General features: G+C 42.6%; 1 protein-coding gene across 2 annotated transcripts in view; it reads left to right on the forward strand.

Annotated features, from left to right (window-relative positions):
* Positions 1-1049: 1049 nt before the first annotated feature.
* The window catches only part of Bard1 (BRCA1 associated RING domain 1), a 74766-nt gene continuing 63098 nt past the window's right edge, over positions 1050-12717 (forward strand). Inside the window, exons 1-2 of one of the 2 annotated variants that reach the window (XM_023710089.1) lie at positions 1050-1319; positions 10527-10583. In XM_023710089.1, the coding sequence (XP_023565857.1) occupies positions 1177-1319; positions 10527-10583 (200 nt within the window). In that variant the 5' untranslated portion in view covers positions 1050-1176. The remainder of the gene's footprint in view (positions 1320-10526; positions 10584-12717) is intronic. The other variant, XM_004626596.2, reaches the window with a different exon arrangement.

Here is a 12717-nt window from a genome sequence, read left to right on the forward strand (position 1 = left end):
ATCTCAACAGTGAGAAAAAAGTAATGGAGACACCCTTCATCTTTCAATACACTTTTGGCACTGCTTTTTGTTTCTCTCATTCAATTCTTTGTTCAAGACAAGAAGGGCCTGAAATGCTTTTAATTGGGGAACCATTTCAAAGGGAACTACCCCACAATGGAAAGGTGCACGGACTTTTTATATGATCATAAGGAAAGCCTTCTCAGAGTGGGAAGTGACAGCGCAGTTTGGTACAGGCCTTGTTAACCAGAGGACAGTACTACCAAAATGAACGTTTTTGTGGTTTGGTTTGACTTGGAACTGGGCCTAGAACCTAGGCCTGGCACAGGCCAGGCAAATTCTCTACAACTGAGACACAATCTCAACCTTTAAAAATAATCTCATTTTGACAGAGCCTTGCTAAAATTCCTAGGCTGGCCTTGAACTTGGGATCCTCCTGAGTAAGGAGCTGGGATTACAGGCCAAAATTTTTGTTTTGTTCCGTGGATACCAGCTAAGAGGCTAAGGCAACGCCCCTGCTTAGGATGAGATTGCTGGGTGGTAGGTGAGTCAGCAGGTAGGGAAAAATGCAAGGGCGGGGCTGGGGTGTCCTTAGAAGGCAGACACTTGAAATCTTACTGGTCCTGGTTTAAAGTGAACCACAAGTTTTAAAGCATGCGTTTGTGTAGATTTCTTACAACTGGAGACAGACAGACACCTTCCTTGTATTTATTCGACTCTTACACCCCACAACTGGCGTAGGGCACGAAGGGAAAAGATACCTTGTTAAGAAAAATAAGTGACACCTTCAACTGCACGGGCAAAGATTTTCAAAGTCCAACAGTAGTCAAAACACCATTCTTTACCCATAATGCTCAACTGAACTCTCTCCCTTTGTGATTTTCTTTCCGCCAAACCCTTCCCAGGAGCCAAAGTCCTCCCCGCATCTCCAGCACCGCCCCGGCGCTCCCCTGCCCACTTCCGGCGGTCACGAGGCCCCGCCCACCGGCCCGCGCCGCGCTCCGGCCCCGCCCCGGCCTTCGCGCCTTGAGCCGCTGGCCCCTCCCCTAGGCGTCCAGCCTGCCCAGTCGCAGGAACCGCTCGGCCGGGTCGGTCCGCTATCTGCGCCGCGTCCGCCGTTGCCGGAGTTCATCCGCTTCCCGCCCTCCCAGGTGCCGCCCTCGCTGCGGCGGGGCGATGCCGCGAAGCCGGCAGCCGAAGGTCCGTTCCGGGAACCAGCCGTGCCCCGCGCCTTCCATGGAGCCGGCGGGCGGCGGAGCCTGGGCCCACAGCCGCGCCGCCTTCGCCCGCCTGGAGCAGCTGCTGCGCTGCTCGCGCTGGTAAACACGCGCCCAGCGAGGGTGCCGCCGCCTCTCGGGGCCGGGGTGGGGGTGTGGGCGGTGGGTCGTGGGTCTTGGGTCTTGCTTTCCGCGCCTCTCGCCGCCTGCTTTCTGGCCAGCGGGAAAGGGGTCTGCGCAGCGATCCGCTCCTAACTCTCCGCTCCCCACCCCGTTCCCTTCCGTCCCGAACATTTTCCCGCCTCTGCTTTCAAACGGAACTCAAACGGTGGTTCCGGAGCGCTGGGCGGCGGGGCCGCCTGGGGGCGTGGCTAAGGCGCGCCTGGCCCCGCCCCTGAGGCTGCGCCGCGCTCCGGCCCCGCCCCCGCTCGCCGGTTCCCGGCCCGGGGCGCCCGAGTCCCGTGCTGCCTCCGCCTCAGGGATGTCCACCAGGACCCAGGTGTGAATGAGGGGTCGCGGCGGCTGTTCCTTGCAAGGCAGCCCTTCATGACTTTTTTTCTCTTGTAGCGTCTTTTGATATGGGAGGGCTAGATACCTTGTTACAGATAAATAAAAGATATCAGGGCACTGTTACTGTTTTTCATTTCCTTGTTTTGGTCCAAAGGCTGGGGCGGGTGGTGTGTGGAAATGTGGCTCAGTGACAGAGTGCCTGCTTAGCTAGCGCTTGTAAAGTCTGGGGTCTATTCCCAGCGCCAGGACAAACCCTCAAAATGTGCTGATGGTGTGTGCCCGCAATCTCAGCACTCTGGGAAGCTGAGGCAGGAGGATCTTAAATTCCCACCCCAGCCCGGGTAGATTGTAGGTTTAGGTATACAGGACTCACAGTAAGGATTGGGGATGTCACTTAAGGTTAGAGCGCCCTGGGTGATCCCCAGCACCCCTCATCCCAAATTGCCCGGGTGTTCTTGTGTTCCACCACTGAGCTACATCTGTAGCTTCCTCAGGGTTATTCCGTTGTAAGACATTATCATGAGTGTTTTAGCTTCGTTTTCTGTAGTTTTTTTTTTTTTTTGGTGTATAGAATCCAAGAAGGTTTGCAAAACTCAGCAAAGGCCTTTGTTTTCATTTCTTCTGGAAGCATCTAGTGAGCACCTGTTGCATGCACAGCTCAGTATTTCTGCGTGGAGATCATCCTGGTGGGTTTTATTTTTGCTTGTACCTGTCACAACTGTATTTTCTTTTTGGACTTTGTTTTGATTTTTCACCCAATTTCCAACTTGGGGTTAGTACTGTGTTACTTGCTCAGCAGCTTAAAAAAAAGAAAAAAGGAAAATGAAAGGATTTAACTGTCACCACGCTGTGCAGTTACATTTTGTTTTACAAAAATGACCTGTTTGACAATATGGCATCGTAACGCGGCTTGGGAAAAGTGGTGTTTTTGTTAGAGTGAGTGCATGAGGCATTGTGCATTGTGCATTGTGCATTGTGTGTGTTTTTCCAAAGCACATGGATTATCCATCTGAGAAGAAAAATTTAAAATTGGCACTTCTGGTTTTGGTAAAAATACGATAGTAATTCACACGTTAATAGTTCAACAAAAGTTAGACATTCAGATGGCATATTTCAGTTCGGAAACATAGTGTTCCACTCTGACCGTAGTCAGGCTGCCTGATTTTAGGTGCCAGCTTTGACATTATTGAGTGAACCAAATCATTCTTCTTTTGTCTCTGTAATTATTAGCTCAATCTCCGGGTGGATTTATTATTATTGATGAATGTACTGAGGACCTACAAAGTGCCAGACCCTGTTCTGGCTGTTGTGTTGTTGAACAAAGAAAAAATTCCAGCTTTTATAAAGTTTATATTCTGTAGGAAGGTAGGAACTAAATAAAAGTACACATACAGATTATTGGTGTGATTGTCATAGAATAAATAATAATTAACAGGTGGCATAAAAATGCAAAAAGAGATGGCCTCTGCTTACTGAATGATTCAGAAGAGTGCAGGTAATCTATATGAATATCTATTATCTATAGGTTATTATAAGATCCAGCAACGCTCCTTTCACTTTTTAATCACTTTCTAAATGTTTTTCTGCCTTCTAACTGTACAGAATTGAGAGTAAGAGCCAAAAGACTTGAAGGTAGACAGGTAAGCAGCCCAAACTTTTATTTATATATTTTTGGTATGGAAATTGAACCCAGGACCTTGCGCTTGCCGGGCAGGCGCTTGTACCACTGAGCTATGTCCCTGGCCCTCACACTTTTGTCTCATCCAGTTGGCTAGAGAGAAGTATGGAATGCCAGCATGTTTATTGTATTGTATGAACCAGTGAATGCTGAACTAAATTTTAAACATTTCTTACACTGTACATTTAGGCTTTGCAGACCACAAATAGTTTCTATTTTTTTTCCTTAAAAATGTAAAAACATTGTTTGCTGAAGGACTGTATTGAAAAGAGCCTGCTGGATTGATTTGGCTCACAGGCTTAATACACACTTTTAATGGGACCCTGTCTTAAGTTTAAAAATCCTTTTCTAACACAGGGGATCTTATATAGATAATATAGCAGTGATTTTGCTCTCATCTGATTGTCTGCAAGTTTGGCACTACCTGGAGTGACTAAATCATGGACAGTTGCAGCATACCCTAGAAGAAAAATACATCCCTTCTCGCCTCCCTGTCTTTGCCCTCACAGTTACCTGATATGTTGCTGGAGCAGCCCAGTGAGGGCTGCTTCCTTCGAGCTTCCCACCAGTCAGAGGGTGTCATATTACTTGAAATTTTGTCAGTATGTCTTTTTACAGAGTTTCAAAGTTCTACCCAGTGGCTAGTGATTACCCCGATTACCCTCACATGCAGCTCGCAGCTGTCATCTATCTGATGTTCCCAGCTGTCACCTGTCTTGTGTAGCACATTGGTTCTATTTTGCAACAAGCGTTACTTGCTGGTGAGGGTACATTGGCTGCAATTCAGGACATCCTTTCTTGACCTTTAACATGAATATGGCTTCAAGGTGAAGCTGATGAAAGTGTTCAAGAGGCCAGATGTGACATTTGTGTTAGGGCCAAGCCTTACACCCAGATAGAAAGAAGCTATTTAAAGAGTTGGAAAAATGAGGCAGGAAGACTTTAGCATTTGAGAGGCTGGCAGAAAACACTGTAGGAGGCAGGAAATGATAATAGGAGCAGCCCTATAAAAGCCCCTGGTGTCATGTGATGGTGCTTTGTGAATTGAAATAATTAGGGACCTCTTGGATTCATTTTTGGGGTGAGGGGATTTAGCATCTGTGACAGTTGTATTTTGGGATTTTAAAATCACTTTTACTAAAAATAAATACTACAACTTTTAAGAGTACCTCCACCCCCCTCCACACACATGCACATTTCTCCTTTGAGGCAGCATAGCCCAGTGGTTAAGAGTGTGGGTTCTTGAATTGAATCAGATGCCCTGGTTTCAGATCTTGGATCAGTGATTTGGAGCATGCTCTTTGATCGTTTATGCTTTCTTTTCTTTATTTGCAAAGTGAGCTAGTAGGAGTTTGTACCTTACTAGGTTGTTATAATTCAGTAAGCTCTTAAACAGGATTCTTATAACCTTGCCTGTTACCTGGTAAGTGCTAGTTAATGTTAGTAAAGGATGAATTTCCAAAAGCATTCAGCTCTTGACCTTCTTGCAGGACTTTTCAATGTGGAGGCCAGTGGCCCTCACATGGTGTGATTGCTCCTTTTGGTTTGCATTGGCATTGGTTATTCATTAGAATAAGAAACCATGGAGGCTGTGCATTAGTGGTGATTGATGCACTGTCCACCCTTGGGCGCGTGCTTAGTTTTGAAAGGCAAAATGTGTCTACGGTTTAAGGAGAATTGTGGTGAAGGACGGGGATATGGAGAAGAGTACCTTGGTGAGTGTAGGAAGAAAATTTTATGAAATTTAGAATGGGACTGTAAGGTACAGATAGATTTTTGTTTTTTTAAATGTGTTTGGTTGTTACAGGGTCTCACTATGCAGCAGACTCATAGTGATCCTCCTGCTGTCAGCCTCCCCAGCACTGGGATTATAGGCGTGCCTCACCTTACTGGGCTCTGACCTGCTCAGTCTGCTCTGGTGTGGCATTGAATCATGTTCCCTGCACTTGCCTAAGCTTGCCTAAACAGGCACTTTAGTCTGCTGAGCTATCTTGCTGGCCCAGGTAGGTTTTTATAAGTGGAACCATTGCTGATGATGTGGAGGGATTGTTGCAAGTAACTGTACCTTAACGTACATTAATGAGGAATTGCATAGCTGAGGGGTGGGTCAGGTGGGCAGGGAGTTAAGATAGGGTCAGATTGCTTAACAATCAGTAGCCTAAAAATAAAACGGTCTAGTGACTCATGTAGTTAGCCTCCTAAAGAATGCAATTAATGTAGCTTTCCTGTATTCTGTGGTCATATCTGTACATGAGATTTTTAAAGATGCTTCCAGTTTGCTGATTTCATATTGGTGTCCACTGGATGTAACACTTTCATCAAAGTTTAACATACATGTTAAAAGGGGCACAGATTGCTGGTGTTCAGGCTGCATCATATCCTCCAAATTTACCTATTTGTGGGATTTATATAGCATGTTGAGTGATGTTTCTTTCAGTTACATTACTCATTTTGTAAAGACAGGTTCACATTTTTACAGATACATAGGTTGTTAAATTAATATGTGAAAAAAACAGATTAGGTAGGGTCGTATTTTCAATGTGGTGACATCAAATTGGCCTAGTTAGTTCACCCGAATTGCCAGGACTCCTGGGGCTAATTACTTGTACTGAATGGTAACTAAGGTCTCAGGACAGATGGAAATGTAGGCCTTCTAGGATTTAGAGCAAAACTGCCACCCACATAGTCCCCTTGTGGGTAATCATAGTATAAAGTGACTGACTACATGAATGTTATGTAAGGTGGTGACTGCTGGAGAAAAACTTGCGCGACACATGGAACACTTTTACATTTATTTAGTTCAATTAAACCAGTGAGTTAAACAATAGTGGAATAATAAAACTAGTTAATGTATTACTTTGGAGCAAGGTCTTGCTGTGTTTCCCAGCCTGATCCTGAGCTCTTGGGAAGATGATCAGTTACGCAGACTGTTTCACTGTGGAGGAGAGGGAGTAGCAGAGAGAGCGGCCAGCTGTGAGTCAGGCACACATGGCGTTCCGTGGCTCATCTAGCTTTGCCCATAGGAGGGGCCGTTGTAGTCATTATAGAGTTCTGTTGCCCACTTGGCTATTGGATATTTATTTAACGTTTACTGATTCAGAGCCATTAGACATAATTTAAAGAGTTTCCAGGCCTGGGAGATAGCTCGTAAAGTAAAAATGTTCTTGTGTGATTTACTTTATTCTGGCTTACAAAGTAACTGTACAGGACAAGACGTTTCCATATCATCAGTGTTCACCTCGTTCATTGAAGACTTTCTATCTTTAGTCTCCTAAAGATGAAGACATAGTTTAATTGACTTGGAGAACCTGTATGTTTTTTGTTAAACACATTGGTCCACAATTTAGAAACACTTGAGAATTCTGTAAAATGTAAAAGTTATCATATTAAATACCTTAGGGGGCTTAGTAATTTAAGATTATCAATTTCTCCTGTACCCTTTAAGAGATTCTCTATGTATAGGATTTGTAGCCTCAGATAAGAGGGTACTACATATCAAATAGATCCATCATAGCTTATTTAGCTTTTTCCTTACTTATTAAAAACTTAGGATTTTTTCTCCCCTCTCTTGCTATAATATGCAGTGATGGAATAAATATCCTTGTCAGATGCCTTTTGACAATTTTTTAATATTAAAATTACATATGAACTTATTTGATCAAATCAGTAGGACAGAGACTGTAGTGAACACGTTTGCCTCATTCCAAGTTCTGTACTCTACACAGAACACATCTTTTCACATTTTCAAGCATTTATCTCTACATTTCCAAACACTTTTTATATTCCCATTTTCTTTTGTAGATATTGTGAATTAACTTCCATACTTCTGCTTTTAAAGATGAGCTTTCTTATGAGCTATTACCTTTTAACATGCTCTGTAGATGATCGAATATAAAATTGGTAATACAAAATAATTTTGCATTATTTTTAAGGCTTCACTGCACTATTTGGTAGCATTCTTTTTTTTTTTTTTTTGTATATTTAGGGAAGGGTCTACAGGGTGTTCAGGGTCTCACTACTAGATTGGACTCATAGTGATCCGCCTGTTTACAGCCTCCCAAGAGCTGGGATTACAGGCCTGCACCACCACGCCCAAGTCTCAGTTGCTGTCTCAGCGCTCTGGGGGCAGGCTGGCATGGCAGGCCTGGGATGGAATCTCCAGCCCCTGCACCTTCTCTCCTGTTTCTTAATTTCTGGAAGCTTTTAGAATCTTACCTAGTGTTAGAGCATGTATCTAGATGTGCCCCTCAAGTCTCTCACAGTCTTAGGGCATTTTGGAGTTCCCTTGTGAATGTGGATGAAGGGTGTGTGAAGGAAATGAGTCCACTAAATGGAATTAGCGTAGTTCTGGGTGTGGCCCAATGTATTTACTAAAGACCCAGGCCCCACTGTGGGTGTGGGGGGCCCTACCCAGAGGGCTTGTAGCCTGGAAGGGATAAAAAGGAAGGGAGGCTTGCTGTGTTCCCAGCCTTCTGCCTGCCTCACCTTGAAGTTTCCTCTCTGTGGTGGAATTCTGTCATGGTACCCCTTGGCTCCAGCTGACTATGGACTGACACCTTCACAGTCTGAGCTGAAGTCTTCCTTTTAACTTTGGATGTTAGGTGTTTTGTCTCAACAATGACATCTAGGCACCTAGATTTCTTTAGTTTTGAAGTTTCCTTGTTTGCAAATATCTAGTATGCCTGAAAGATAAATTCCTGGCAGGGGAATAGTATGAAAAGTTGAGTTTACATCACTTAGTTTTAAGAAAAATCCTTTTACTCAGGGACATCTCAGCTAAGCTATAACCATTCCTAGAAAGTTTTGCTGTGACACAGCTTCTTGCCAATCTGTAGATTTTTCTTCTTGGAGTGCTCCCATTGTATGTCAGTTATTTTATTTTTTAGTACATGTTTGCAGTACATAATGATTACATTCATGTTATGTCCGTCTTTCAGAGTCCCCTTGTAAGCTTGCTTGCGTATCATATATGTACTTCTCACATATTCCATGTGTTCCCTCATCTGTTAACCACTGCAAAAATAGAGCCTCACTCACTAATTGGAATAATTCTACTGATCACTTATTTATAGATATTTAGTCACTACTAATTAAGTGACAGCATTAGGTTGGTAGAATGAAGAGTAAGAGCTATAGCTAGAGTTCAGAGTCATCTTAGGAAGGAAATTTAAAGAGTAGGAATGGAATCAAGGCATTGAGACAAGTATTGCCAGAGAAAACCAAGTAGGCTGTGGACTGCATCCTGGGGGCCGTGGCAGCATTGAGAGGCAGGAGAAGAAGCAACTGAGGAAATGCTGAAATAGGCGGGTGTAGGTGCAGCAGGAAAGTAGAAACTCAGTGGAGGGAGGGAGGGGCTTTGGGAAAGAAGGCAAGGCGAGCACTCCTTGCTGTGTGTGACCAGGCACATGCGCGTACCAGTTAGCTTCAGTGAACTTAGGGAGGCTTATGTTGTTTCGAGTAGTCTTTTCTTTATTGGCTTCTTTACTTAGGGATCATATAATTGTTTTGGGAGAGGTACAGAGATATAGAAACTGCCAGTTTTTAGGCATACATTTGTACATTTTTGAAATTACATTATTAATATCCTGAATAGAAGAGAGAGAAGCAGTCTTGGGGCCTGTTGGGTGCACTGATACATGGCTAGGTCATGAGCAGGATTGGGGTAAAGGTGAAGATGGCTTTAGGTAATAATGCCTGTGGCCTAGGTTGAACGTGGCACCAAGGAGCCAGGAGGCTGCTGAAGAGAGTTGCCTCAGGGTGGGGAGCCATCAGGTTGGGCAGCAGCATTCAATAAAAAGAATAGAGAGAATGTATTTGACAGGAGCTCTGTAGCACCACTGTTGACGTCCCAGAAGTGTGAATATGAATTAGAATATTTACCACACTTGTTGGGGAAAGAAGAGGTTTAATTACCAGAATTACAAGTCTTATTTTTATCACTATGTTCTCTGTAGTGTGATAGATAAACCAGATATTGTGAGCTTTTAAGAAGTAATAGCTTTTATAATGTCACTGAGCAGCATTTTCAATATTTTAGGAATAATGTGGCTCAGTACTCCGTTATTAGTGCTCTTTCTGAAAGCGCAGTTTCACTTTAAGGTTAGTATTTATTGAAATGTGCAGTGTGATACTTTTAATCTTTTAATAAATGTGGAGTACTTTTTATTGATATGTGCTAGTCTGTAGAGATAATTGGAGAATAGTGGTATAAATATCTAAAGGTCTGGGGTTAGTACAATAAACCAAGTGCAGAAAACGTTCATCCTTTAAAGGCTTTACTGGCCTTGCTGCATTATGTCCACTGAGTTGAACGACTTACTGTGTGCTTATTAAGAAGTACCAGTACCTTCCTAGAACTGTCAGAGGTTGCAGGTATTTTCATGAACAACAATGGGAGTATTTGGTTTCTTTCTTCTTCAGCCAGTGTGCCATAGTTAGTTTTTGGACTGGTTCCTTAGCGATTTTTGCTTGCATTTGCTTAATTCACAGCCACCTTGCTGTGAACTGAAAGAATGGCTAGGGTTTGTGTTTTTTGACAGGACACCCATGAAAAATAGATGGCTACTTCATAGTGAGAAACATGTATTTTTGTACGAGAAACCATGAATTCTTATGGTACAGGAGACTATGTTTTGTTTATCTGGGGGCAGTCCTTGTTTATACATCTTATCTAGTTGTCACCTTTGCCTTCACTCTAAGAAACATTCTCATTTAAACAGTATTTTGATCATTGTCCTTGTGGGTCACATTTTGAGATTTAAGATTTTTGCTTGAAATTGTTCAGTGAAGATGTATTTTAGCAGTTAAGAGAAGCCAGTGGATGGTTTTGTGACTAAGAAGTTTAGAGATACATGAATAAAGTTGTTCCTTTTTCTAACTCGTAACATTATCAATAGTGCTGTAACTTGTCCTGAGATTCATAGTTGCAATTTGGATATAGCAGTTGCATTTTGAGTGTGTTACCAGGGAATGACAGCCTTTCAAATGAATGCACCATTAGTATTTCCTGCTCTGACAAGGAGAGAAGTATGGGTCTGCGCCCTCTTGGACTTGGGAAATTGTGAGTGCGAGACATTTCCTACCAAAGAACTAAATCTTGGCTTTTTCCTTTCTTCACTCAGCACCCGTATTCTGAGGGAGCCTGTGTGCTTAGGCGGATGCGAGCACATCTTTTGTAGGTAAGTGTAGCTTGTATGCAATGTGCCTGTGTTTCTTTTCAGATAGCAATCCTGTGACGATGTTGCTTACTGTTGATTTTCATGTTTGTGTATCATTCATAGCCTATAACTGACTACATGATCTTATTTGGATCCTTACTACAGTCTCATTTTACATATAAGAAAATTATGCTCATAGATGATAACTTGTCCAAAGTTACACAGCTTAGTCGAATAGCTTTGCCAAGATTGAGGGGGAATTAATGTCTATACTCCAAATGTGTTTTTTTAAAAGACTATCTTTCAGTTTTGAATCTGTAAATGAGTCTAGTTCTTATAGGTACTGGTTTCCTGACACTGGCATGGCAAAGTATCAAGGCCTGGGTAATGTAGACCAACAGATATTATCTAAACACTTCTAGAGTCGAGAAGTTTAAAATCAGTGTGTTGGCAGGGTTTGTTGCTTTTGGAAGGTTGTGAGGGAGAATCTGTTTTGTGCCTCTATACTAGCTTCTCATGGGTTGCTAGTAATCCCTGCTATTCTTTGGCTTTTACTTACATTACTTCTACCTTTCCTTTCTGGTTCATGTGACATTCTCCCTGTGTGCATATTTCTCTCTATGTTTAAATTTTCCTTTTTTTTTATACTAGTTCCTGTTGGATAAGGGCTCACCCTAATGATCGCATTTGAACTTGATAATCTACAAAAACAATATTTCCAAATTAAGTTGCACTCACAATCACTGGATGACCTCATCTTTTTGGGACAATCACTGGATGACCTCATCTTTTTGGGAGGACACAGATTTCAGTATTGACAGGGTTGTGGTAGTTTGAAGGTTCGATTTACCCTTGGCATCCACAGTTTGGGTCAAAGTATTTTAAAAAAATTGCATCTGTATAGAACATGGATAGACTTGGTATTGTTTCCTAGATAATACTGTATCAATGTTTACATTTGTTATGGTTTGTGTATAGGTGTCCCCCCAAAGCCTCATGTAATCTTGGGGCAGCTTCTGGAATTTGAGATTGATTATTGTGGGTGTGGATGCTGCACCTGCCCTGGGGCAGGTAATTTGCATCACAATGTAAGGAGGGGAGAGAAGCTAGCTTCTTGAACTGCTGATACTCCTTTTGCTCTCTTTTTTTTTTGGCGGAACTGGGGATTGAACTCAGGTCCTTGCGCTTGCCAGCCAAGCGCTTTTCTACTGAGCCATTTCCCTGGCCCCCTTTCTCTCTCTCTCTCTCTCTCTCTCTCTCTCTCTCTCTCTCTCTCTCTCTTTCTTTTTTTTTTTTTCTTTTGCTCTCTTGCTCTTTGCCATTACCATGAAAGGTCGTACTTTGCCTTAGAGTGAGCTGGGTGTGGGCTGAAACCTCCAGTAACTGAGCTAAACAACTTTTCTTCCTTCATTTTGCGTGTCAGGTATTTGTCCCAGCAATGGGAGAAGAGTAACTGAGACAACAGTGTATATGTATTTTAAGTAATATAGAGATGAATTAAAGTATATATTAAAAATATGTGCAGGTTATGTTCAAATACTGTACTTTTTTGTTTAAGGGACTTGAATGGCCATAGATTATGGTAATCATGGTGTGTACAGAGGTGGGAAAGTCTTGGAACTAATCTCTTGTGGATACTGAAGGATTAATATTTTATATAAGTCCTTGATAATAAAAATCGATGTACTCTCTAAGATAATAGTTCATTTAAGACAAATGGCAGAGATAACAAACTTTGTGGTCTCAGGTTTCTTTTGGTGGTGCTAGAGCTTGAACCAACGAGCTTTGTACTGAAATCTGTGCACAGCCTTTTTTAAAAAATTGGAAACAGGTTCTCACTAAGTTGCCTAAACTGAATTTAAACTTGGCCGCCTCCTGTCACAGTCTCCAGTAGTGCTGGGATTTCAGGCATACAGTAGCTGCTCGGGTCTCACATCATTTTATACTCTCAAAACTGAGGACCACAAAGTACTCTGTGTGTGTGTGTGTGTGTGTGTGTGTGTGTTCACCATAAAAAACTGAAATTCTTTAGCCTCCCATATCCTAGGATTACAGGGATGTGCCAACATGCCTACGTGGATATTCTCTAAAAGAAGTACTAATTTTTTTTAGGTTAAACACTGTGGACTCTATCAGTATATTTTATACTGTTAAA

Source organism: Octodon degus, unplaced genomic scaffold, assembly GCF_000260255.1.
Source record: "Octodon degus isolate 3935 unplaced genomic scaffold, OctDeg1.0 scaffold00016, whole genome shotgun sequence".
NCBI classification, from domain to species: domain Eukaryota; kingdom Metazoa; phylum Chordata; class Mammalia; order Rodentia; family Octodontidae; genus Octodon; species Octodon degus.